At 43.8% G+C, this 24,025-nt stretch overlaps 1 protein-coding gene across 2 annotated transcripts in view; it reads left to right on the top strand.

The window, feature by feature from the left end:
* The window catches only part of cdon (cell adhesion associated, oncogene regulated), a 38,254-nt gene extending 14,708 nt beyond the window's left edge, over nt 1-23,546 (top strand). Inside the window, exons 4-21 of one of the 2 annotated variants that reach the window (XM_077612110.1) lie at nt 6,498-6,637; nt 6,832-7,110; nt 7,931-8,077; nt 8,153-8,296; nt 8,722-9,015; nt 9,081-9,353; nt 10,797-11,026; nt 11,619-11,793; nt 12,817-12,936; nt 14,183-14,386; nt 14,480-14,661; nt 15,861-15,966; nt 18,119-18,241; nt 18,887-19,078; nt 20,046-20,317; nt 20,409-20,488; nt 22,174-22,424; nt 23,090-23,546. In XM_077612110.1, coding sequence (XP_077468236.1) covers nt 6,565-6,637; nt 6,832-7,110; nt 7,931-8,077; nt 8,153-8,296; nt 8,722-9,015; nt 9,081-9,353; nt 10,797-11,026; nt 11,619-11,793; nt 12,817-12,936; nt 14,183-14,386; nt 14,480-14,661; nt 15,861-15,966; nt 18,119-18,241; nt 18,887-19,078; nt 20,046-20,317; nt 20,409-20,488; nt 22,174-22,424; nt 23,090-23,226 — 3,282 coding nt within the window. In that variant the 5' untranslated portion in view covers nt 6,498-6,564 and the 3' untranslated portion in view covers nt 23,227-23,546. Of the gene's footprint in view, nt 1-6,497; nt 6,638-6,831; nt 7,111-7,930; nt 8,078-8,152; nt 8,297-8,721; nt 9,016-9,080; nt 9,354-10,796; nt 11,027-11,618; nt 11,794-12,816; nt 12,937-14,182; nt 14,387-14,479; nt 14,662-15,860; nt 15,967-18,118; nt 18,242-18,886; nt 19,079-20,045; nt 20,318-20,408; nt 20,489-22,173; nt 22,425-23,086 lie in introns of both variants that reach the window. The other variant, XM_077612109.1, reaches the window with a different exon arrangement.
* Nucleotides 23,547-24,025: the final 479 nt, after the last annotated feature.

Consider the following 24,025-nt stretch of genomic DNA (forward strand, 5'->3'; position numbering starts at 1 on the left):
GCTCGTCAGTGTAATGAAAATACGGACCGGTTCTAAATATACGCTAAGTAAGATAAGGAGGCGCAAACCACGAACAGAGCACCCCAGAAGCCATCGCGAACGTTTACGTCAAACCGGGTCTTCTTCAAGCGACTGCGAACTCGTCTGAAGCCGCCTCTTTAAGCCACGCTATTTGAAGTGACTATAAATACCCTTTATTATGTACTTGGAAGCATTTGAGGGAGCGCCTATTGACGAGCTGTAATCTGCCCGACGCGCGTCGAATGTGTTGCATGTGGACGCTCAAACGGTGTACTTTGTTGGCACGCAGTTAAAAGACAACTATCGGATTTGAACTCTTCTGCATCCTCACTGCTCGGCATCTTTCGGTTTTGCAAGATTCCCGAAAGTGGTCCGACTAAATAAGCCCCTTGCAACGGGCCCCGACTGAGCTCTCCTTTTGCTTTTGGACAGACCGCAACTTTCTATTTCAAATGTTTCGCAAGCCAACATGTCACTTCTGACTTTGGTTTTGGCAGGGACCAACAGGATTAAATTAAGGCCAGAACGAGCGGCGGTCGGCGACTGGTTTCAAGGGACTTTTCTGTCCTGGCAACGATGCCGTTTGCCGCTCGCCGCTTGCCGCTAACAGCCCAACTCAACTCCCATCGGGAGTTATGATCCAGATGTATCAAGGGTCCCTTGGTACTGACCTGAGGAGTACCGGGAACACTCCAGGATGTCCTCAACCTACCATGTTTTGGACATAACGATGCCCGTATCTTGTTCGCCGTTGTGCATTCGGGATTCGGGGGTCAGACAATCGATTTGTATACATCCCTAAAATATACCTACCCAGTTTAATTCCTATTACTCCACAAATAATGGCGACATAGCAATTTTACTTATAAAGTAGAAGAAAAAAAATGAAATCTGATCCGTAAACCAGCTAATCCCAGTTTTACTTGCTATTCTTAAGGAAATCGGATCTTTCAAATAATCTCGCACCCAAAAGGCTAACCATGATCCAATTTCACGCTATGATTTTAGCCACCAAAAGCTAAAATGATTTTGCGCACAGTTTGTCTTCTTATTTTGTCTTTTCCAGTCCCAGCATGCATTTGCTGAGAGGTGCTAAATGTAGCATCGGTTACAATCTTTAAATATAGTTTTAATAGTTTTATTAGAGCACAATTTATCGCTAAACACAGTAAAGTTAAAAGTAGTTGGTCTACTGTCAATATTTTCATCCCAATTTTACACTCCTTGTTTACTTTTGTGTCTGATTTTATTTTGTTGTTGTTCACCTAAGGCAAAGATCTTTGCAAACGTTGGCATTGAGTGGCGACCAATCACTATCTTCTCTGTCTGGCTCCACAGTAGCAGCTTACGAAATATGGTGCGCATGAGTTCTCTATTATGGTGTTTGGTTTTCTGTCGTGAAGTCTTGTTTTTCTTGGCCGACTTCAAGACGCTGGACTTTTTAGACGTCGCCAGGGAGCCGAGACGTGTCTTGTTTATTGACAGCAGCCTGTTTGATTTTTGATCTCCCGATTGGCACGCAACAAGCAAGAACAGCGAGGATAAACATTTAGACAAACTATATGGAGCTTTTGCCTACTCTGTTTGGAAACGCATATTTGTCTTTGGCGCTGGTTTGTTTGGGTTTTTGCAAGAGATTTGTGCATCGGTGAGGAAGACTAATTATATTTAACCTCTTTACAAATGTTTGTTTTTGTTCTGGCTGGCCAACAGGAGTGCTTGCAGACCTGGTTCGCAGTTCGTCCGGTAAATCATCTCGCAATGTTGAGCCATTAATCACAAGTTTCTGCAAAAAATCAGTTCTTTTGGCTTTCTTCTAAAAACCGAAATCAAAACCAAGACATTAATAACGTTTGTATTTAAACTTTTTGGGCATCGGCCACAGATCTATCAGGAGGAGGTTGAGCAGAGACTGTTTTCTGCCGCTTGTTGCCGCGGAGATGTGCACCAACGGAATCCAGGAGCGAAGGGGAGCTGGATCAAATCACTGCATGGCCCTCACAACAAATCCTGACTCCCCCCCAGTGAAGGTGGACCTTCTGGAAAACTTGATCCTACCCTCGCATCAACGTTGTTTCCCCATCATCCCATGAGTCAAGGCTGACTTGGAGGAATGTCTCACCTGGCAGAGGAAATCAGACTCTTGGCACATGTCAGGGTATTATAACACTCCCTGCAGGCAAAGAGGGCCCCTTCGGGCATTCTTCCTTTCCATCGGAATTACCTTTTGGTCCGAGCCGGCGTCCCACTGTGGGCTAAAAGGCCTGTGAAGTCAGCTGGAAGGACTCGTACAAAAGCGCCGGCTTGTTAGTTTCTTTGCAAAAAGTCCGGAGGCGGCCTTGTAAGGCGGCGATAGCCCGCGATCCGTTTCCCGTGCGCGAGGCCCCGATTGAGTTTCGTCACCGTCCACTAATCCGGCTCTCGGAGGAGCTTGGGAAACGAGTGCGCCTCCCACCGGACCCCCCCCGCAACCCCCTTACACATTCAGATTCCCAGGGGAAACAAGACATTGCTGAACAATCTCCAATTAAGAGAAGCCTAAGATACTGTACCATTGAGGCAGGCTCAGTCTGGCCGACCCCCTCCCCTTCCTTTCCGTCTCGGCTCTATCGGCCAAAAAGCCTCAGGGCGGAATTAGCGTCGTCTCGGCCCCGGCTCCCCGCTTTTGGGGAGGGTTGAGAGGCATCGGGGCGGAGATAGGAGGTGAGGGAAGGGGGGCCTGTGTGTCCTCGGTAAACAGGTCTTTGTGGGATGTGACTGTCTGATCCCCCGGGGCCTCCCCTTTTCAATCCTGATCCCGCATCGCAGGCATGCTATCACGGCCTCGGCGTCTTGGAGCCCTGAGACCCGCTTGGCCTAGCTGTCACCCCCGCCTCAACGCTGCCTCCACTGTCCACGCTCTGACCTCCTGGCACCCTTTAATGACTTTCCCCTCCTGGACGACGGTCTCGTCTTCTTCTGCAGCTAATTCCGCTTGCCGTTTACAAATCGTCCCTCTTTCTTGAGGTAGCTGGCGTTAGCGCCGAGTCCCCACCTATTAGCTTGTTTAATTGCCTGGCCCTATCTTGGTGGGTTCTCCATAAACAATCAAGTACAGCTGGCGATAAAACGATAACGTGGCCAAAATGAGCGATTATGAGATGCAGGACAATACAGATCCGATCCACTAAAACAGGGGTCTCAAACCGGTCCTCAAAGGGCTGCAGGGGGTGCAGGTTTTTATTCAAACCGAACAGGCGGACACCTTTTGCAAGTGTAATCAGTTGATTCCAGCCAGGTGCTACTTATTTTAGAAGACCCCTCGTGAGTATTGCTAGTTTATTTTGCGACCACTCTGACAAGATCCTATCATTTAATTTCTGTGTAAAAAGTCGTGATAGTGGAACTTGGCAACTTTTCACCTCTTTCTACCCTCATCTCCTTCTACGGCTTCCCGTCTTCATGTTTACACGTTTATCTCCCATCATTGCGTCTGTCCTTTCCGCCGACTTTGTCTCCGTGTCGACTTGAGGAATGCAAGCATCCGCAGCCCATCCGATGGGCGAGTGCGGGCAGGTTGGAGGTTTAGCTCTTGGGGTCTTGGCTTCTTCTCGCGGCCGTCGAGGCAGTGACCTGAAAACCGTCCTTTCCTTTTAGCGCTCAATCCTTTTGCGCAAGAGTCTATGGGTTTCTGGGTTGGAGATTCCATCTCAACCCGGCAAGTCCACGTTGTTTGTGGTGGGCTGGCACTGGGCTGTGCAGTCTTGTGAAGCCGATTCAAGAGCGCCAGTTGCGACCTGTTCTGCCTGCGCCCTGCGGCTCTTTGATGCTTCACTGCATGGCTTTTTATTGTCCCTGTTTACCCAATGGGACAGGGATATGGGCCGCACCCCACATGGGGGCCGATGAAGCTTTAAGGAGTTCCTGCAGGTGCTCTCGCGCCCCCCACTACACTTGAAACCCCCCCCTGCTCCTTTGCTTTCCCTCAGGGCGACCTGTCAGTGTGTTTATTTTCTCCCGTGTCAGGACCTCGGCTCCCTTTCATCCAATGGCACGAGGATAGACGGCGCTATCCCGGCGTTGGGCTTCTGCCGCACAGGCAAATAAACGCTACTATCTCTTTACAAGGAATGCTGTATATATCAGGGGAAGGGTGGCTTGCAAGATAAATGGTAAGATTTTGTACAGTTCTTGAGGAACGGCTGGTTTCTTTTGCCCGGTGCCAGTCACAGTGTTGTAAAATAGTTAACTGCTCAGTCGCCTATCCACGATGAAAACTTTTCAAAATGTACTTGAGGATGCTTGTTTTAGTTAATTTTGTAAATTTATTTGTACAGTCTATTTGGCAGATTCAGGACGATACCTGGATTTTGCTGCAAACACTTGGCATTCCATCTCTGATGAATCCAATGCTTTGGATTGTTTAAATTTTTCAATAATAATTGCTGGTCTCAGCTATTGTGACTGTAGTATTGTTTTTTAGAAAAATATGGATTAATTTTCAGGAGTAGAGAGCTAGTAAATCACATCTTTTTTGGTTTCTCGTCCCTTTTAATGCTGAAGAGTTTGAATGTGAGCCAAATGTGAGCTTTACTAAACAGTTATCTTCTAACCAAATTCTATCACAAAAAGAAACCAAAATAAATAAATTCCCATCCCACATTAACGTGGCAGTGAGCGGCCAACGTTAGAATCCGAAACATTATGTTGCCGCCGTAAAAAGTTGAAAAAGTTAGCTTTTACGCTCATATTAACTAACCGTCAATTTCGGCGACCAAATGCTATCAGGGTAATGTTGCTAACATTCTCTAGATGCGATCAGCGTACAAGATTGCTTGTATTCTCTATCGATCGACCAATTCCCGAGCCCCCCAAATTTCTGAAATCCGCTAGGTGCTAGTGTGTTTAGCTTTGGCTAACTTGTACTGTGGATTACAATTCGGAATTGAGCTCGTTCATCAACTTGTCATAAGGAGAAATATGGATATTTTGTTGACATTGCAAATGACAAGCCTTGACAAGACTGTATCCACAACTCAGCATGTCGCGCCACCAGCATCAGTCCGGTCCTCGCTAATGGGATTTTGGGGGTGACACCAGATATCCTAGTAGTGTGTCTTTTCATGGTGGCGGATGTCAAAGAAAAGTCAAGTAGATAAGCGGGAAGATGGATGTCCCCGTGTGTTTCCTCGCAGCACCAGATGGACGGGACCGATAGGCAGCTGTGTCTGTGTTTACACAAGGGCGACTGGTCGCTATAGAGCTCGCAGGAACTGAAGGAAGGCAGTGATCATATGGAGCACCTTTGTGGTCAAGGGGAACTTTTTCATTGGATTTTTTAGAGAAAAAAAGACTTCCCGGCGACAAGAACTCCACAAGACCAAAACTGAGTTTTAAAATCCAAGTCCAGCAAAAATTCTGAAAGATTGGGCCTTTTTGCACAATATTTATATTGCTTTTCCACATATAAACATCAGCTAATTGAATGCTAAATGCTAAAGAACTTTGGATCATTTAAATGTGAGCTAGCTATACTTTGCCCACTACCAGTCTTGAGGGACAGTATTCCCGCTTGCATATTTTATTTGCTCCCGTGTATTATTATTGTAATTATATATCATGAATCCAGCAAAGCGGGGGCCTGTCGCGGCATGCACTCTTGCCACGTGGGTTTGATGTTAGAGGCCTCAATGTATACTACTTGTAGTCCGATGACACAGTCGTACGTCGAAATCCAAGCCCTTTCTTAATTTGGAATGAAAATTGCCTAATCCATTTTAAACTGACATTGAATAATCATGTCTCGAGGCCATTGACGGCCTAATCCATTTTCATTGGGTGGGGACGAATAGACAAAGCCAGTCCAAATGGATCAGATGTCTATGGTAACCAATGAGCCAGATCGGTTAATGCAAAATAATATATTGGGAATAGCCTGAGATGAAATTGCCTTATTTCACTTCAGCCCCCTCCCCTCCTCCATTTGCGCCCAATACCCATTTTTTTTGCCCTCTCGGCTCCTTCCGCTGAAGCGTCGGCATCAATATCACAGCTGGGCGGCCATTGTAGGGCTCAGGCCCTGGCTACCGAGTAGGAACCCCGGGATCAAAGCCTGGCCTGGATTACCCTCGGAAAGAGAAGGAGGAGAAACGGGAGGGGGTCTTCTTGAAAAGGATGGAGGAATTCTTCTAATTACGCCCCCCACCTCAACCCCATTTTTTTTTTCACTCGTCCAGCCAGGGCTGGCCAAGGACGTTAGGCTAGAGTGCACCTCTGAGGAAGCAGAGCCCTGTGACAAGAGACACGGTCGCCCACTACCAACACGATGCTCATTTTCTCGTATCTGGTCGTTTCTTGGGGGGGGGGGTGCAAAGTGGGGGTCAAGTGGTGCCATGCGAAGATTAGAGAGATGCTCTTCATTGTCTCCTTTGGTCGCCGGGACAACAAGTTGCTTTCTGACATGTTTTTCTTTTTAATTCCTCTTCCCGTTCTTCTAGGTTGGCCAATCGGAGAAGGGCGCGCACGCCGGGCAATCACGGCCACTGGCAGGGGTCCCAGGGCGCCATGGACGGTGGCCTCAGGGTCGTCCTGTCCACACTGCTGTGTCTTGGCCAGTCCCTGCTTATTAGCTGCACACGTAAGTTAAGCTAGGAGCTTTAGCAAGAAAGCAGATTGAAAACGTAAAGAATGATTTACGTCTCGACTTCTTCATCTGATGTGTATTTCCGTCGCTGACGCAGCCGATGAAGCGTCACCGGGTCGTGATTTATCGCGCAGTGGAAACGTGGTTTTACTCCCTCCATTCATCACTCCTGCTCTTTCCCTCCTCAGTTCAATACCCGTCTTTCCTCTCCGAGCCCGCCTCACTGGTCCAGAGTCCCGGTTCGGCGGCTCGCCTACACTGCGCCGTCAGCCCCTCGTCGGCGGCGCTCTCCTGGCGATTTCGCGGCGCCCCCCTGCTCGTCGACAGCCTGCCCGGTGTGGAGGTGAACGGGGGTACGCTGACCATCTCCTCGCTGCAGCGCGCCCACGCCGGGGCATACCAGTGTGTAGCCCGGTCGAACCAAGGGACGGCTGTTGCTAGCCGCTACGCGCATGTAACGCTAGCAGGTATGTCTAATTCCCTTTCTGCTTTTAAGATACTTCCGTATACAGTAATCCCTCGATTATCGCAGTTAATGTAGACCAGAAATGGCCGCGATAAACGAAAAACCGTGAAGTAAGGTCACCCCTATTTAAAAAATAAAATTAATATATATATATATATATATATATATATATTTACTTCATTGCTGAGTTCTAGCAGCAAGCAAAGGACAGGGGAGTGGCTTCCATTGCAAGTTTCAGCTTTTAACATTTTTATGAACTTACAAAAAATAAAAAAATAAAAAAATAAAATTCCCCAGAAAAAATCTGCGATGTCGTGAAGCCGCGATATTCGAGGGATTACTGTACAATGCACAGATGTACTACACATACAAAAACTGCCTTTACTCACCCTTCCCTGTGACATCCTAATTTCCCGCTTACTATCTCATCATGTAAATTTGCTAGGTATATTCTTGGATTACATCTATATCGATCCGCGAATATGATTTTTTTTTTCTATCAAGGTCAAGAATTGAGGATGTAAATATAGTTGCGAGTTAGCCAATACAAGATGTGCGGTTTAGTAGGAAGTGGCAAGAAAGGTTTAGCCCGTTCTTTTTTTAAAAGTAAACGCCAATAGTAGTTGTTGGTCGCTCTTTGCCACTGCGTTAAATAGCCAAGCAAAGCAGGAAGTTGCTCTCCTGAAGGGCGAGGACGCCTGCCTGCCGCCGAATGATGACGGGAAGGAAGCAGAAGAAGTTTCAACATCCTTAATGAGCTTTTGGGTTTTCCTTTTCGCAGTCATAACAACACTCGCCATTTCCTAACGTTCCCTTTGCAGAAATCTGGCCGTACGAAGACAGCCGTCGACGCTCGCTGTCCGTCCGGGAAGGCGACGCGGCGGTCATCGAGTGTCCTCTGCCCCGAAGCGTGCCGCCGGCCTTGCCGCGGTTACGAGTGCGAGGCGAACGCGTGGAGAAATCCGCAGGTGCCCTGTCTTTTATTTTGGAATTTTTAGGTCAAATTCCCAGTTGTTGCTCATGGGCTCGCTCTTATTTTTTAGACAACTACTTGGTTCTTCCATCTGGCAACCTTCAGATCCACAACGTTTCACTCCGCCAACAAGGCACTTACAAATGTGGCTCGTACAATCCCGTCACGGGCGAAACCGTCACGCAGACCCACGGCATCAAACTCTCTGTACGACGTAAGTCTCATTTAAATGAGTTATTTTACTTATTAAATGAAACGAGTGACTCTAAAATTCCCGTCCCTGTGGGAAAGAGTAATTGGCCACTTTAATAACCAGAAAAAATGGGTCTCTTTTTGATGAGTAATACCAAATGCCAAGATATTTCCACCCACTTTTCTTTGCACAATTGTTGCAATTCATCAACGCACACGCTTTTTTCAAGCATGAATGACTTTTTGGGGGAGTTTGGACTTTGACTATACCACCCCAAAAAAATTCTGCGGAAAAAACGGCCCTCATTTATATTCGTTTGATGATGTTAACTGCCATTGCTATTCAAAATGATTGGACATCTACTATTAGCCAATGGCAGCCAATGAGTGGTGAAACTATGGAAAAATAACCATCACAAGACGTATTATTTTCCCTTTTTTATTTAGTTGCGGATACCCCATCCTCTCCCCTGCAAATCGTTTACCCCACCAACCCCGTCGCCGTAACGTTGGAGCGGTCGCAGTCGTACACGTTGGAGTGTGTCATTTCCGGAAGTCCGGCCCCAGCGTCCACGTGGTTGAAAAACGGCGAGCGAGTCCAATTCGGACCCCGCCTGCGACGACTCCGGGACAATCTGGAGCTCGTCTCCGTGACGACGGACGACGCCGGGGTGTACGCTTGCTCCGTCGGAAGCGAGCGAGGATGGGTCACGGGCGCCAACTACACCGTCGACGTTCTCGGTGAGGACTCGACGTTTGAGAATAATTCATCCGACAAATCTAATGGCAATTTTTGTCACTTTCAGAGCCGGCGGCCATCTTGGAGGGCCTCGCCGACCGACATTTGTCCTCGCCGGGATCCGCCGCTCGTTTTAGCTGCGTAGCGGCGGGTAACCCCACCCCGAACGTCACCTGGCTGTTCAACGGCGAAACCATAACTGCATCACGTCGCGTTCGGATCTCCGCTAAAGGGCTCGTCATTCAGGAGGCGGTTCCATCGGACCAGGGCGTGTACCAATGTCTGCTGGACAACGGCGTCGGGTCGGCGCAGTCGTCGGGAATGCTGACGGTGCAGACGGGTAGGTGGTTGAATGATTTATTAGATTAGATTAGATTAGATAACTTTATTAATCCCGTATTTGGGAAATTTCACTGTACAGTAGCAAGAGGGTGAGAATACAGCCACAGAAAAATATATTTTTGACATAAATAGGGAATAAATAAGTTAATAAATAAATGTATGTATATATAAATAAATATTATGAAGTATATTCCAAAGTATGGCAAGGAAATTATCATGCATTTGAGTGCCATAGACGACGCTAGACGTCCAATCCATTCTGGTAGCGTTCCCTATCCTCTAGCCATTTTACTTAATTCGGTTATGTTCATGTCATTATTATATTAAAAAAACAACATAAAAATACAATAGGAATCCATCTAAAAATCTCAATATCATTGTTATTATTTTTAATGACCGAAAATACTTATTTCATTTTAAAAACATTGACTTTGGATGTACTGGCTAAGATCACAAAGTGGTACCTCCCACTATATTATCAGCTTCACGTTTTCGAGCTGGGACGCAACGCAGGGATGAACGGCGCGGAGTGGGAGGACGCGGCCACGTAAATACAAGGCGGTTGTGTACCAAGTTGACAGCCGGGTGGTCTGCTCCCCGTTCTAACCCTTCACGTCTACTCCTCGCATTCCAGCGTCCGCGGGGGCTGATCCCCGGACGGCGTGCACAAAGCTTACTCTCACGATCTAGCTCAGGGGGAAAGGGGGCCGGCCTTGGCGCAATCAACCAAAGTCCGTTCATTTGCTGCTAACTCTCCAAATAGGTTGGACGTATGGCGCCGTCAATGGCAGACAATAACTTTAAAAAATTGTAGGATGATATATGCAAATTCCACACAGGAAGGTCATTGATCTCCAAACTGCCAGGCAGACGTGCTAACCGCTGTGCTACTCTTGTAGTGATAAGCCTATTATAATTCCCAATGAATGTTTCTGTGGTGAGAGTTTATTCTGACAAATGTCCATATCTGTTGGCTATCTCTGTCAATGGCAGCCAAACAGGGGCACTTTAAGAGAAACACACTGATATTTTTGAATGGAAAGTCACACTATTGTCCCTGACAGCGAGTTTAAGGGAAGTTGGAACTTCCTCTTATGTTAGCATCCTTTCCGTCGACATCTTCCTGGAGCGCCAGCCTCGCGTATCTGTACAGTATTTCTCTCGGAGCTATTTTAACGACCAGCGTGTGGAATGCGTGGCAGCTGGCGGCGTTCCCGGGAATCGGGTTTAGTGTTACCGGCTCTCAGCGCGTTTACTTTGCAAAGCAAAGTGTCGTGATGCCATGCTCGCCACTTCCTCGTGTACACGTTGTTTCCGACAGAATACGCCGGGGTGATTCCATGTCGACTTGCTCGTGTCATAGAAGCCGTTTTTGGGAGAGTGCGACTTATAGTCCAGAATATACGGCAGTAATGTTTTTCCACAATCTGTTGTCTCTTAGAATCAAACGCCGGCGCCGATGCCTGGCCCTCGCTGCCGCCCATGCAGAGCGACGAGGGCTTCCTGGCGGAGGAGGACGCCAACGAGCCGCGGTCCGACCACCTCCCGCCCGACGCACCCATCATCACCAGCCCGCCGCAGACCCACAAACCCGACGTGTACGACCTGGAGTGGAGGGCGGGCCCCGACGGCGGGAGCCCCATCAATGCCTATTTCGTCCGATATCGTAAGGTGAAGCAGAGTCCGAAGAACCATGCAAAATCATGTCGCCAGATTGTGTGCGGTCGATTGGTCGCCGGTCTTTTGTTCGCCGTCTTTTGGTCGCCATCTTTTGGTCGCGGTCTTTTGGTCGTGGTCTTTTGGTCGCGGTCTTTTGGTCACCGCGACAACGGGCGACCAAAAGACCGGCGACAAAACAAGGTAAAACAACACGGTCTACGCATCAATAAAAGCCAACAATGGCCATGAGCAGTTTCACTGAGCCGACGTGTGAGTGTAGAAGAGTTTGTATGTACATGCATTGTCCCTTTAAGAAGCTACGTCCGTCAGTGTCGAAACAAGTTCTCCAACAAAAAACAATAAAAGTCCGGGAAATTTGGAGCTTTTCTTTAGCCTAATAATTACTAGGGCATTAAGTATGACTAAATAGTCATTCGCAGTTTGTATTTAGGGAATTTGAGCAATGATTTAAATGGTAATTATCATTTACCTTCCGGGCGACCAAAAGACCGGCGACCAAAAGACGGGCGACCAAAAGACGGGCGACCAAAAGACCGTGTACCTCGCGAGATGGCCCTTGGCGTGATATTTTGACATTTTATAGGTGGACGAAATGGCCACGGTGATGGAGAGCTGGCTGACGGTCCGAGTTCCCGGCAGCGAGCGGTCGCTGCGGCTGTCAGAGTTGGAGGCGTCCAGTCTGTACGAGGTGCTCATGGTGGCTCGGAGCTCGGCGGGACAGGGACAGCCGGCCATGCTCACATTTCGCACTGGGAAAGGTGCGTGCTTGCAGTACTACACGTGGGGAAAAAAACGTAAAATTATTGTCCAATACTGAGAAGTTTACTGTTTAAAAAAAGGCTCTTATTTTGGCAGTCAAACGTGCTAACTGCTGAGCTACTGCAGCTTGAGAATTTAACAATCATTTTATTGGTAGTGTTAGGACTTGTTGAAATAGGAATGTACTGTGAGGGAAAGGCATCGTTGTAGTACAACATTTAACTGAAAAGATTCTTTTTGAAAGCACAAAAAGTGCAAAAATTCCAAAAAACACAGATGAAAAAATATATAAAAATCACATTAAATTATCAATAAGAGTTAAAAACAGAAAATTCTTGAAACAGGAACTAGAAATGTAACAAAAAATGAATAAAAAGCCACACATAAAACTAATTTTGTTATCCTGGTCTAATCTATTTAAAATGGCATGGATAGATTCATTCATTCGCTGCCAACCTCTCAGTTCAAATGGATTGGACGTCAAATGTATTGAAATTCGCGGTGTAGGTTTCTGAGGTGAAAGTTTACTCATACCTACGTCCATACATTTTGACTATCTGCTCAAGGATGAAAAGAACCACATAATTGCAGATGTATCGTGGTAAATGCTACAAAAAGAGTTGTCATTAGTCAATTATTAGTAGTTAGAGCGTGACCTAAAAAAAGGCTGTCCAGGAGCTTTTTGGGAGAAAAAAACATGGAGGCAAACAGCCGCACATCCCAAGAAAACAGCTCGACCGCAGCCGGAAAAGTCCAAAGTATGCGGCGAGGATTGTCATTTGCGCTTTCCAAGTGGGAACGCCCTCCTGCCGGGAAATAGCCGACTGAGCGAGCGAGCCACAAAAGAGTTTGTGTTTGACTTTTGTCCACTGCCATTTATTGCTTTTCTTCTCAGCCTTTATCAAGATGAGCTCTATTCAGTCTTGGAAATGAACAACCATCTCAGTCTCATTTTGCTTCTTTTACCCGAATGGCAAATGTTTCTCATTTATGACCACTTTTTTTTCTTCTTGCTCTTCTAGAAAAAAGCACCTCGTCCAACAAAAATCCCTCCAACAAACCCCCCGTGGTCCTGATGCCCCCCAAAGTGCCCGAGGACAAAACGCCCAACACGCACTTTGGCGTGGTCATCCATGATAGAGGTAAATTGTTCCATTTTGAGAATAGTAGATACCACAGCAACACTTTCTTTCATTGGCGGCGGTTGGTGTCCAATTCGTTTGGGCTGGAAGGGATGGCCAGGGGTCAGTCAATATATAGACTTATTATTATTATTATTTTAATATCACTATAACATAATACTTCATATTAGCTCTTTCTTATAAAGGTAGACCAATATATGGAGTTTTTTTTACAAAAAAAATCCCTCTACTTTGTGAAAATTGCTTTTTTTTTTGTTTTAACGTAAATATCGTGCTTTGATTTCTTGACACGTATCGAAAAATATCATTGTTTCGCAAATCGTATCCTGAGCTAATCGGAGGTTTCCACCCCTATTTAATAGTCTAGAACACAGGTGTCAAAGTGGCGGCCCGGGGGCCAAATCTGGCCCGCCACATCATTTTGTGTGGCCCGAAAAAGTAAATCATGAGTGCCGACTTTCTGTTTTAGGATCAAATTCAAATGAAGATTATAGATGTGTATTATATTTCCTGATTTTCCCCCTTTTAAATCAATAATTGTATTTTTTAAATCTTTTTTTCTGTGTTTTTAGTTCAAAAATCATTTTGTAAAATCTAAAAATATATACAAATATTTTCTGTTTTCCATTTTAATATAGAACATAATGATTAAAAGAGATTTTCCTTTACTAAGACAAAAAAGCTCAAATAAACATTTTTTTAGATCTATTAAAAACTGAAATAGTCAGGGATTTTAATCCAGTTCTTTTATTTCATTTATATTAAAAAAATGTAAATATTATATCTAAAATGGTCCGGCCCACATCAAATCGAGTTGGCGTTAATGCGGCCCGCGAACCAACCCGAGTCTGACACCCTTGGTCTAGAAAGTATAGCGTTATTTTATTTTGAAGGGTAGAATTTTGTATCTTAAGGCACTCTTGTTGAAGAAACGGTTGAGATGCAGGACTGATCTTAATTATTAGTTTCTTTTCAGTATGTTTTTTTCCAATTTTTGGAAGCTAAAGAGTATTTGAATCATTTCCACCCCTATAATTGCCGTCTAAATTTGACGAGGAAACTAACAAGACTTCCCTAACCTTGCGCTAACCCTCCTCTCCGTCTTTTTTCTGCTGCTTATCAAAGCGTGGCTCTCGGCCGGCGCCGTAAGTACACGTTCCTCTCGCGGTTGACCCTTTCCTAACTCCTCCCGCGCCGGATGCCGCGGTTCAAAAGTTGACGGGCTTCCTCGTCTCGCCCCCGCTAGTGCCCGAGGCGCCCGACCGGCCCACCATCTCCATGGCCACCGAAAGCTCGGTCTACGTCACCTGGATCCCGAGAGCTAACGGCGGATCGCCCGTCACGGCGTTCCGCGTGGAGTACAAGCGCAGCCGCGGCGCCGAGTGGGGAGTGGTGGCCGACAACATCTCGCCGCTTAAGCTTTCCGTGGAGGTTCGCAACCTGGAGCCCGGTGAGGAACCCGAACGGTGGACGTCGAGGTGGTCTTTTTGTTGCCAAGTAGACGGATTACGGATTTTGATGCCGCCGCTTTTTGCCCTCACAGGCTCCACTTACCGCTTCCGCGTGGCGGCCGTCAACTTGTACGGCGAGAGTCCTCACAGCGTGGCGTCGCGGCCGTACCAGGTGTCCCTGGCGAGCCCCCGCATGGCCGACCGGCCCGTGATGGGACCGCACATCTCGGCCACCGACGCCATCAGCGACACGCAGATCATGCTGCGCTGGACTGTGAGTACGCTTTATCATGTGTAACCACTTTTATGGCGATCACGTCAATTTGGATGACCAACCATTTTGAAATGACAGATAGTTGTAATCTCAGTAAATATTCACTTTTATAACTCTAATATTCTTTTTAACGTATAGCAGTAGACCTGCTACAATTAAGGAACAACTATTTGACCTAAATACTGTCAAGATGTCCTTTACCTCTCAAAAAGTTCCCGTTTTTAAGCTTCCTTAAACATTCCAATACATATTTATTACCTATATATTTTATCATCTTTATTTTTTCACGCTTAGGGTGGGTCTGCTTGTAAAAGTGCGTGCGTGGTTCCAGTTTTTGTCCAACTTTACGTCTTTTTGAGTCTATCCGTTTTTGCTACCGAAACTCGTAGCTCGTTTTGGGTTTTTGCTGCTTTTCTGTCTTAATGATTTGGTGATTCTTAATGATCCCATTGACTTTGATTTGCTTTGTACTTTGTGCTTTTAGCTTTTGCTTTGTTGTTCTGCGGCCTTTGACTGTACTGTCTAACTTATAAGTATGCCTTTTCTTGCTACTGTCACAATGAAATTTCCCTAATACGGGATGAATAAAGTTATCCAATCCAATCCAATCCAAAACAACTTTAAGATGCAAACCCTGAATGTTTCCAAGATGAGCCTTTATCCTAATTTAATTCCCGAATAAACACTCACCTCTGAAAGATTCACTTGAATTGGGGGACCCTGAGGTGAGCGTTTATTCGCGATGCTCATAAAGCATTTAGAAAATATCGTTTTTTTTTTTATTCACAAATAAACAGTCACCCTTAGAAAATTTCATGACATTTCATTTCATCGGTTTTTGCTCCACATTGTGATAAACAATTCGTTTCAACCACATGTATTTTTTGACAAGGCCCACCAAACAGAGTTGAATGGGGGTCGTGGCAAAATGACAAAAGCCACGGCGACTTCCCGTCTAAGCGGCGATCTCCTCGATATCGGAGCTCTCGTTTTCATGCTCGCGAATTGATATGGTGCCAACTTTCAAGTGCCGATGGGCTCAGATAGTCGCCGCCCTTTTGGTAACCTCAGCTTCTCACGACCTCGTCCGCCTCTGCGCAATCAGCGGCTGATAACGGGTCGCTCCATTAGCTTCTCGGGGGGCCGGGGGGGATAATTGTGCTGTAATGTAACCCTGTTTTTTTTTTCTTGCCTTTCAGTACAGTCCTTCGAGTAACAACAACACCCCCATCCAAGGCTTCTATATTTACTACCGGCCCACCGACAGCGACAACGATAGCGACTACAAGCACGATGTGGTTGAAGGTGAGTGGCCAAATAGCATCTTTGATATCTTGGGGAAAAAAGATTAACCTTGCTTGAAAATAATAAATCTTTCCAGTATATCGTTTCGGGTCAAGGTTGATCCGTTTTCGAATTTGGGTATGTAAAAATGAGCATTGATTTCCTATGCAAACTTGAAAATGGGTCCATTTTGATCCAAACGGAATAGTATCGTGTTACCCACGTTTGTCAAACTTAAAGGGCCCCCCAAATTCGACTGGAATGAAATTTAAATATCATTTATTCAGTCCTTTTTTGAAGGGTTGATCTACGTTAAACATTGATTCTTTACTGTTTTCTTCCTTTAAAAAAAGGGGAAATCGTTAAAAAAATCGACTTAAAAAGGAATATTTACTATTTTCTTTTTTTTAATTGAGATAAAACAACACAGTAACAAAGTTGAATAAAATTTGAATATTTTTAGCAGAAAAAAAGGGGGAATCGTTAAAAAAATCGACTTAAAAAGGAATATTTACTATTTTTCTTTTTTATTTATTTAGATAAAACAACACAGTAACAAAGTTGAATAAAATTTGAATATTTTTAGCAGATGCTGTAATGAAATTTAAATATCATTTATTTAGTCCTTTTTTTGAAGGGTTGATCGACGTTAAACATTGATTCTTTACTGTTTTCTTCCTTAAAAAAAGGGGAAATTGTTAAAAAAATCAACTTAAAAAGGAATATTTACTATTTTTCTTTTTTTAATTGAGATAAAACAACACAGTAACAAAGTTGAATAAAATTTGAATATTTTTAGCAGGAAAAAAGGGGAAATTGTTAAAAAAAATTCGACTTTAAAAGGAATATTTACAATTTGTTTATTTATTTTTAGATAAAACAACACAGTAACAAAGTTGAATAAAATATGAATATTTTTAGCAGATGCTATTTCTCCTGCTAATAACAATGATACAAATGAAATTTCAAAATACCTTCAAAAAGAAAATATAATCTAAGCGTTTTCTAGGATAGCAATGTCAAAAGTTATTGATTATTTTTTTTGTTGGATGTGTTGATTCATCAAAGCAGCCCATGTTTTACAAAATAACGGCCCACCGAGGGGAAGCATAACGATGATTGCGGCCTGCGAAAATGATGACTGACACCCATATTGTATCCTCATGTCAACATAGTTGACATACTATGCTACTGAGAAAAGATAGCGTTAGCTTCCCTAGTGTGCTTTTGCCAAATGGCTCGCAACTTCATTTACCGGACGGAACTGAAATATGAGCGCCCTCGGCGGGGATGCGCGGCGCCTCGGCTTCCCTGGCTGGAATGCTAACTGACCGTCCCCAAATGGAAAGGAAAGACGAGAAGAGAACAGGAAAGGAAAGGAAAGGAAAGGAAAGATGAGAGCACAACAGGACAGGAACGGAAAGGAAAGATGAAAACAGAATAGGAAAGAAAAGGAAAGATGAGAACAGAACCGGAAAGGAAAGATAAAAACAGGAAAGGAAAGAACGGGATAAGAAAGAAGACGACAAGGCCTTCACTTCAAAGTAATGTCTTTTGGAATATGAAAAAATATTGCCGTCAGAATAGATGAGTGTAGAAATTCTAGAATAATTGAAATTAAATTCTACTACAAAAAATATTTTGTATATTAATGTTGCATCATATTCGTAAATAATATTACGCTGTCACTCCTGTTGAAAAAGTTTTGTTGTGGCTGTTTTGAAATGTTGCATTTTCAACTCCTTTATATTACACTGGAATACCAAATATTGTAATGCAATGCATTTGCTTATTTTGAATAACTGTTCAAATATAAACTACTACTTACTAAAATAATTATAGTAACCCCATTGTTTGAAAATGAGAGTTTGTCTCTCCAGTCTGTGTGCGTTTGTGTGAGTGTGTGTTAACACTGGAGTAGAGCCAGTACAAACACAAACTGCCATATATGGAGATGGACCAGAGTGCAGCAACTGTGCAGAGGCCCGCGGGACTGACCAGACGGGGGTGTGCATGCCTGCCACACTATTTCTTAGCATGTAAAATTGATGTGTGCGTAAAGCCAAAACAAGCCCCCAAAAATGTGATCTCCACGAAGCGGGAAAAAAAGTAACGAGGACGTTATTAGAATTGCAAAGCGAAACCCAGCTTATGCTTCCCCTCATCTGTTCAGGACTGAAAGACTGGCACATGATTGGCCACCTGCAGGCTGAGACTTCGTACGACATTAAGATGCAGTGCTTCAACGACGGCGGCAAAAGCGACTACAGCAACGTCATGATCTGCGAGACCAGAGGTGAGAATGTTGGATATGTAGACCCCCCCCCAATACAAAAATCCAGTCTTCAAGTTGCACCTCAGGGCTTATGTGATCAATTTCAATCAATTTGTCGCACAATTTCAATTGAGTCGGAATCCTTCGGTTTCAACCGTGACCGGACGTTTGGTCGCCCGGACGTTTGGTCGCCGGACGTTTGGTCGCCGGACGTTTGGTCGCCGGACGTTTGGTCGCCGGACGTTTGGTCGCCCGGACGTTTGATCGCCTGGGTGAATATAATTTTGAGAGCTGGTTTCAACAGTAGATATTCAGATATTAAACTCTCTCTCTCATGAATATAATTTTGAGATCTGGTTTCAACATTAAACTCTGTCATGTTGTCAAACATCTGGCAACCAAACGTCCGGGCGACCAAACGTCCGGGCGACCAAACGTCCGGGCGACCAAACGTCCGGGCGACCAAACGTCCGGGCGACCAAACGTCCGAGTACTGGTTTCAACTATGCACAGGCAAACCGTTCCATCAATTGTTGTTATTGCACAATTTCAATAGTTATGGATCTCTGTTTATTTTTGTATAGTCTTAAACAAGTTTTTGTTGTTTACTTCATGTGTAAAAAGTCTCGATAGTAGGACTTTAACAGAAACGCGACCTTCCCGCAGCTCGCCAGTCTCCGGGTTCGGCCAGCCAGCGGCCCTTCACGCCGGCGTGGCCGCACCCGCAAGAGCCCGCCGGACCGCCCGGGGGGCTCCTGTACCTCATCGTGGGTTGCGTGCTAGGGGTGATGGTTCTTATTCTGCTGGCCTTCATCGCCATGTGCCTGTGGAGGAACCGCCAGCACAACAACACGCACAGTGAGTGTTTATCTTTCACGCCTCACTGACCGCCCACTATTTATTGAGCTCTTTCTAAACATGCGGTCAGCTTCAATAAACTGAATCAAAGAGTTATCTCAACAGTGAAACACAATCAAATCAGTCCAAAACAACAATACCGATGAATTATTAGTAGTAGTGGTAATTGTAGTAAATGTCCACTTCACTTCACATATTGTATATAATAATAATAATAATAATAATAATAATAATAACAATAACAATAATAACAATAATAATAATGATGCTAATGATAATAATGCTAATGATGCTAATGTTGATAATGATGATAATGATGATGATAATAATGATAATAATGTTAATGTTAATGATAATGTTAATGATAATGATAATGATAATAATAATAATAATTATAATAATAATGATAATAATAATAATGATAATAATAATGATAATAATAATGATAATAATAATGATAATAATAATGATAATAATAAAATAATTGTGTACATGGTTGTATGAAGATAATAATGTTCTATACTTTGTAGATTCCCTTAAAGAAGAAAAAAAAACTTTAAATGATTCATTTGAACCGATACATTTTATGAAAAGTTGAGAATTCCTAAAGTAAAAAATTAAAAAAGTGAGGATGACCTAAGATAAAATAATTTATACTTAAAAAAATAATCTAAAAATATTTGTTTCTAATAGCCGAGATGATACATATTTTATATTGTACATGATTATTAGTAATATCTAAAAATATCTCTCGATTTTCTACACCTATCCTATTCATAATATTAATAATTTATGACAAAAAGTCTAAAGGCTTCAAATAATAACAGATGGGAATCAATTAAGTATATTTAAAGTTTTATTAATTTAATATGAAAGTGCAATCAAACTATCCTAACATGATTAAGGGGATCTAAAAGGTGTCTAGAATGGAGCCTAGTGGAACGCCATGTGTTCCCTCCCACTGCAGAATACGACCCTCCCGGTTACTTGTACCAGCCGACGGACATGAACGGACACGTTCTGGAGTACGCCACGTTGGCCGGCGCCGGGCGTATGAACGGAGGTGTCCACGGGGGTTACGTGCACGGCGGCGGGGGCGGCGGCATGTTGTCACCGGGGTGCCACCACCTGCATCACAAACACCCCAACGGCCTGCACAACGGCAACGGCGGAGTCTACCCTGGCGGACACCCGCACGGCCACAACGGCACGCTGCCTCACCCTCACCACCATCACAACGTGAGTGCCTCATTTTTTTGGACTCTTTGCTGGCTAATTGACCAATTAGCGGACCCCGATGATCCCAGCGAAATACTGTTTTAATTTGTAGGGAGGCGGCATGTACACAGCACTTCCTCAGTCTGAATCTCCGGAGTGTATGAGCTGTCAGAACCTCTGCAACAATAACAGGTAAGTTCATGTAAAGTTTATTGTCATAAATGTGTAAACTAAAGAAAAATACCAGGGTTTTCCCGATCTCTTTTTTTTTTTTTTACCCGAATCCGAGTCACCTTATTTTGAGGATCTGACAATACTCTGATTTTAAAACAAGAATGCATCCTAGTGTCAAATATTGACATACTGTAGAGCAGGGGTGTCAAACTCGGGTTGGTTCGCGGGCCGCGTTAACGTCAACTCGATTTCATGTGGGCAGGACCATTTTAGATATAATATTTAGATTTTTTTTATATAAATGGATTAAAAGAACTGGATTAAAAGCCCTGAATATTCAGTTTGTTATAGATCTAAAACAATTTTTATTTTAGCTTTTTATATATATATTTAGATTTAACAAAATGATTTTTGAACTAAAAACACAGAAAAAAATAATTTAAAAATTATGATTATTGATTTAAAAGGTGGCAAATCAGGGAATTTAATATACATCTATACTCTTCATTTTAATTTGATCCTTAAACAGAAAGTCGGCACACATGATTTACTTTCCCGGGCCACACAAAATGATGCGGCGGCCAAGATTTGGCACCCGGGCCGCCACTTTGACACATGTGCTGTAGAGATTATCACTCTTAGCTAGCAGCTAGCGGAGCGTTCGATTTATCACTCACGTTCCCCAAGATATTGCCAGAGATATTTTAAAAACATGAAATTACTGCTCCACACATCCTGTTATGTTTGTTCTGTACTGGCCTCTCAGGAAAGCAACCCACATAAAAACAGGCACCCTATAATGGGATGTACTGTAATGGGATGAGAATGGAGCCCTGTGGAATGCCGGTGTTTCGTCATGTGCGTTTCTAGCAGATGTTTCTATTCTTTTTTTTTTTTCTTCTTTTTTTTTGGAGCTCCACATTCCCATGCTGCTCCAGTTTATGTACTCAAGCCTCGGAGGCATCACAGTTTACCCTGTGTGCACTCACCCAGCACACGAGCCGCGCGCTAATGAGCCTCCTGTTTGTTTATTTCTGTGAGCTGGAGAAAAAAAAAAGAAAACAGGATTGCGATCGGGATAGAATCTTGTTCCTATTGCAGGAAGAGCTACGAAACACGACGCTACCCTAATTATATTGCAGCTTTGATGTCGGCTTTTAGGCTTTATTAACGCAGCTAGCTAAAAGTTGACCTTTGACCCTTTATAGAGAAAGTGACGATTTTTGGTTATTAAAAAAAAGCTTTGTTTTTCCACACTTGTAACCAAGTGACTATAATGAACATAATAATACATAAATATATTTATTATTATTATATTTTTTAAATTAATATTAACCCTTTCAGGCAGTTTTACTACAGTGGACGTTGATACTTAAGACCACAAAGGTTTTTAAAAAAGAAAGTGACCATTTTTGGTTATTTAAAAAAAGCTTTGTTTTTCCATACTTATAACCAAGTAACTATAATCTACATAATAATAAATAAATACATTTTTTTTATTATTATATATTTTTAATTAATTTCAGGCACAATTGTTCTACAGTGGACGTTGATACTTAAGACCGTAAAGGCTTTAAAAAAAGAAAGTGACTATTTTTGGTCATTAAAAACAACTTGAAGATTAGCATATTAAAAATATGTATGTTTAAATCTTTACATGTGTAAATCAATTGCAAACTTTGTGTCTGGGTGTGGCTTGGCAGATGCTACAAGAGCAACGGCGTCCTACCGGGCGGGACGCTTCCCCTCATGTCTAGAGTGGCGCCCTGCCAAAAAGACACTCTGGAAATGGTTCCAATGGGCGTGGCGCCCTGCCTCGGCCACACCCCCACGGGCGAGCGACCGGGCGACGAGCCCGATGCGGCACACGCGCCGCCCCACCATCACCAAGAGTCTTTGCCGCGCTCGTGTTGTCTCGACGGGGACGACACGGGATGTCCGGCAGATAACACAGGTGATTTTTTTTTAGGGGGGAACATTTACGCATTTTTAAAATGTTTTTCTAATATTCATCTATTATTATATATAATATTTGCATATTCATAATCTGTGAAATGGAAGTTAGAACGTTAAACTAATGATAAATTGGAATGGTACTCGGCCGTTTGGTCGCCGGACGTTTGGTTGTCCGGAAGGTTATTGATAATTACCATTTAAATCGTTGCTCAAATTCCCTAAATACAAACTGCGAATTATTATTTAGTCATACTTAATGCCCTATTAATTATTAGGCTAAAGAAAAGCTCCAAATTTCACATACTTTTATTGTGTTTTGTTGGAGAACTTGTTAAGACCCTGACTGACGTCCCTTCCTAAGGGGACAACTCATGTACATACAAACTCTTATACACGTCGGCTCAGTGAAACTGCTCAGGGCCATTGTTGGCTTTTGTTGATGCGTAGACCATGTTGTTTTACCTTGTTTTGTCACGGACTTTTGGTCACCGGTTGTTTGGGTCCGGGCGACCAAACGTCCGGCGACCAAACGTCCGGCGACCAAAAGTCCGGTCACGAATTGGAATAGTTGTCCACTAGCCGTGATATTTTTTACTTGTTTTTTGATACATTTGATGATCAAATCCTTCAGACGCGTGGTTTGGTTGTGCTTTTTTACAGCAGAGGAGCACGTGGACTGCGTAGACCAGGACAGACCGGCAGTGCGCTGGGACAGTCATCCCGACTCGGACTGTGACGAGAAGCCCGGCTGGATGTCCGGCCGGAGCGAACTGATCCAAGCCAGCCTCCAGGAGGTCTGAAGTTCCCCACAGCCGGATGGGCGGAGCTACTGAGAGTACATTCGGAGGACCTAAGAGAGGACTTTGTGCAACAAGGACAGCCAACCGTCACAGCTAACGCAGAATGAACTCCTAAAGACTCCTTAGATGACTTATTTATTTTTTTCTAGTAGTAAGCTATTATTTCCTATGAATGTATCTGTTTCAAAGAGAAAAGTGGTCAGGCTTTTATATTATTTATGCTTTTTTTGTGTGTTTGCCTGAGGATTGTTTTGTGTTTCGGAGATTTAGCGACTTGTAAAGTTTTGTAATAATATAAAGAGAAGATATGGAAGAGTTAAGTCGACATGTCGTCTTAATATTTAAATGCACAATGATGTGAGTGAGTTCATTGTATGGAGTGATGATTAGTTAGTGAGGAAATTAGAGGATTGATAAATTAGTGGGTTTAAGAGTTAGTGTACAGGGAGTCCTCTGGTTACGATGTCCTCGACGCACATCTGTAAAGATGTGCTGCGTTCAGGCCGGAGTTGAACAATCGCACGAAAACGTCTTCCTTCTCATTAAATGCGGTTTTGCGGCCCACGGAATTGACTTCGCTAACAGACTAACCCTCAAACAGCTTTTGGTTACAATATGGACATTAATGTCACTAATCGGGTTGCATTTACTTTTCTTGTCGCAATGTAGATGTGTTAAAAACAGTTTTCTGAGCTGTCCCTAAACGCCCCGCGCGTTTGATTGGGGGAGAAACAGGTGGACGAGTTGGTTTTGATTTCAATACTAGTCGTTTTAGCGTGCTTTCGTTTACAAATTAATC

This window comes from Stigmatopora argus, chromosome 10 (assembly GCF_051989625.1).
Source record: "Stigmatopora argus isolate UIUO_Sarg chromosome 10, RoL_Sarg_1.0, whole genome shotgun sequence".
In the NCBI taxonomy this organism is placed as follows: Eukaryota; Metazoa; Chordata; class Actinopteri; order Syngnathiformes; family Syngnathidae; genus Stigmatopora; species Stigmatopora argus.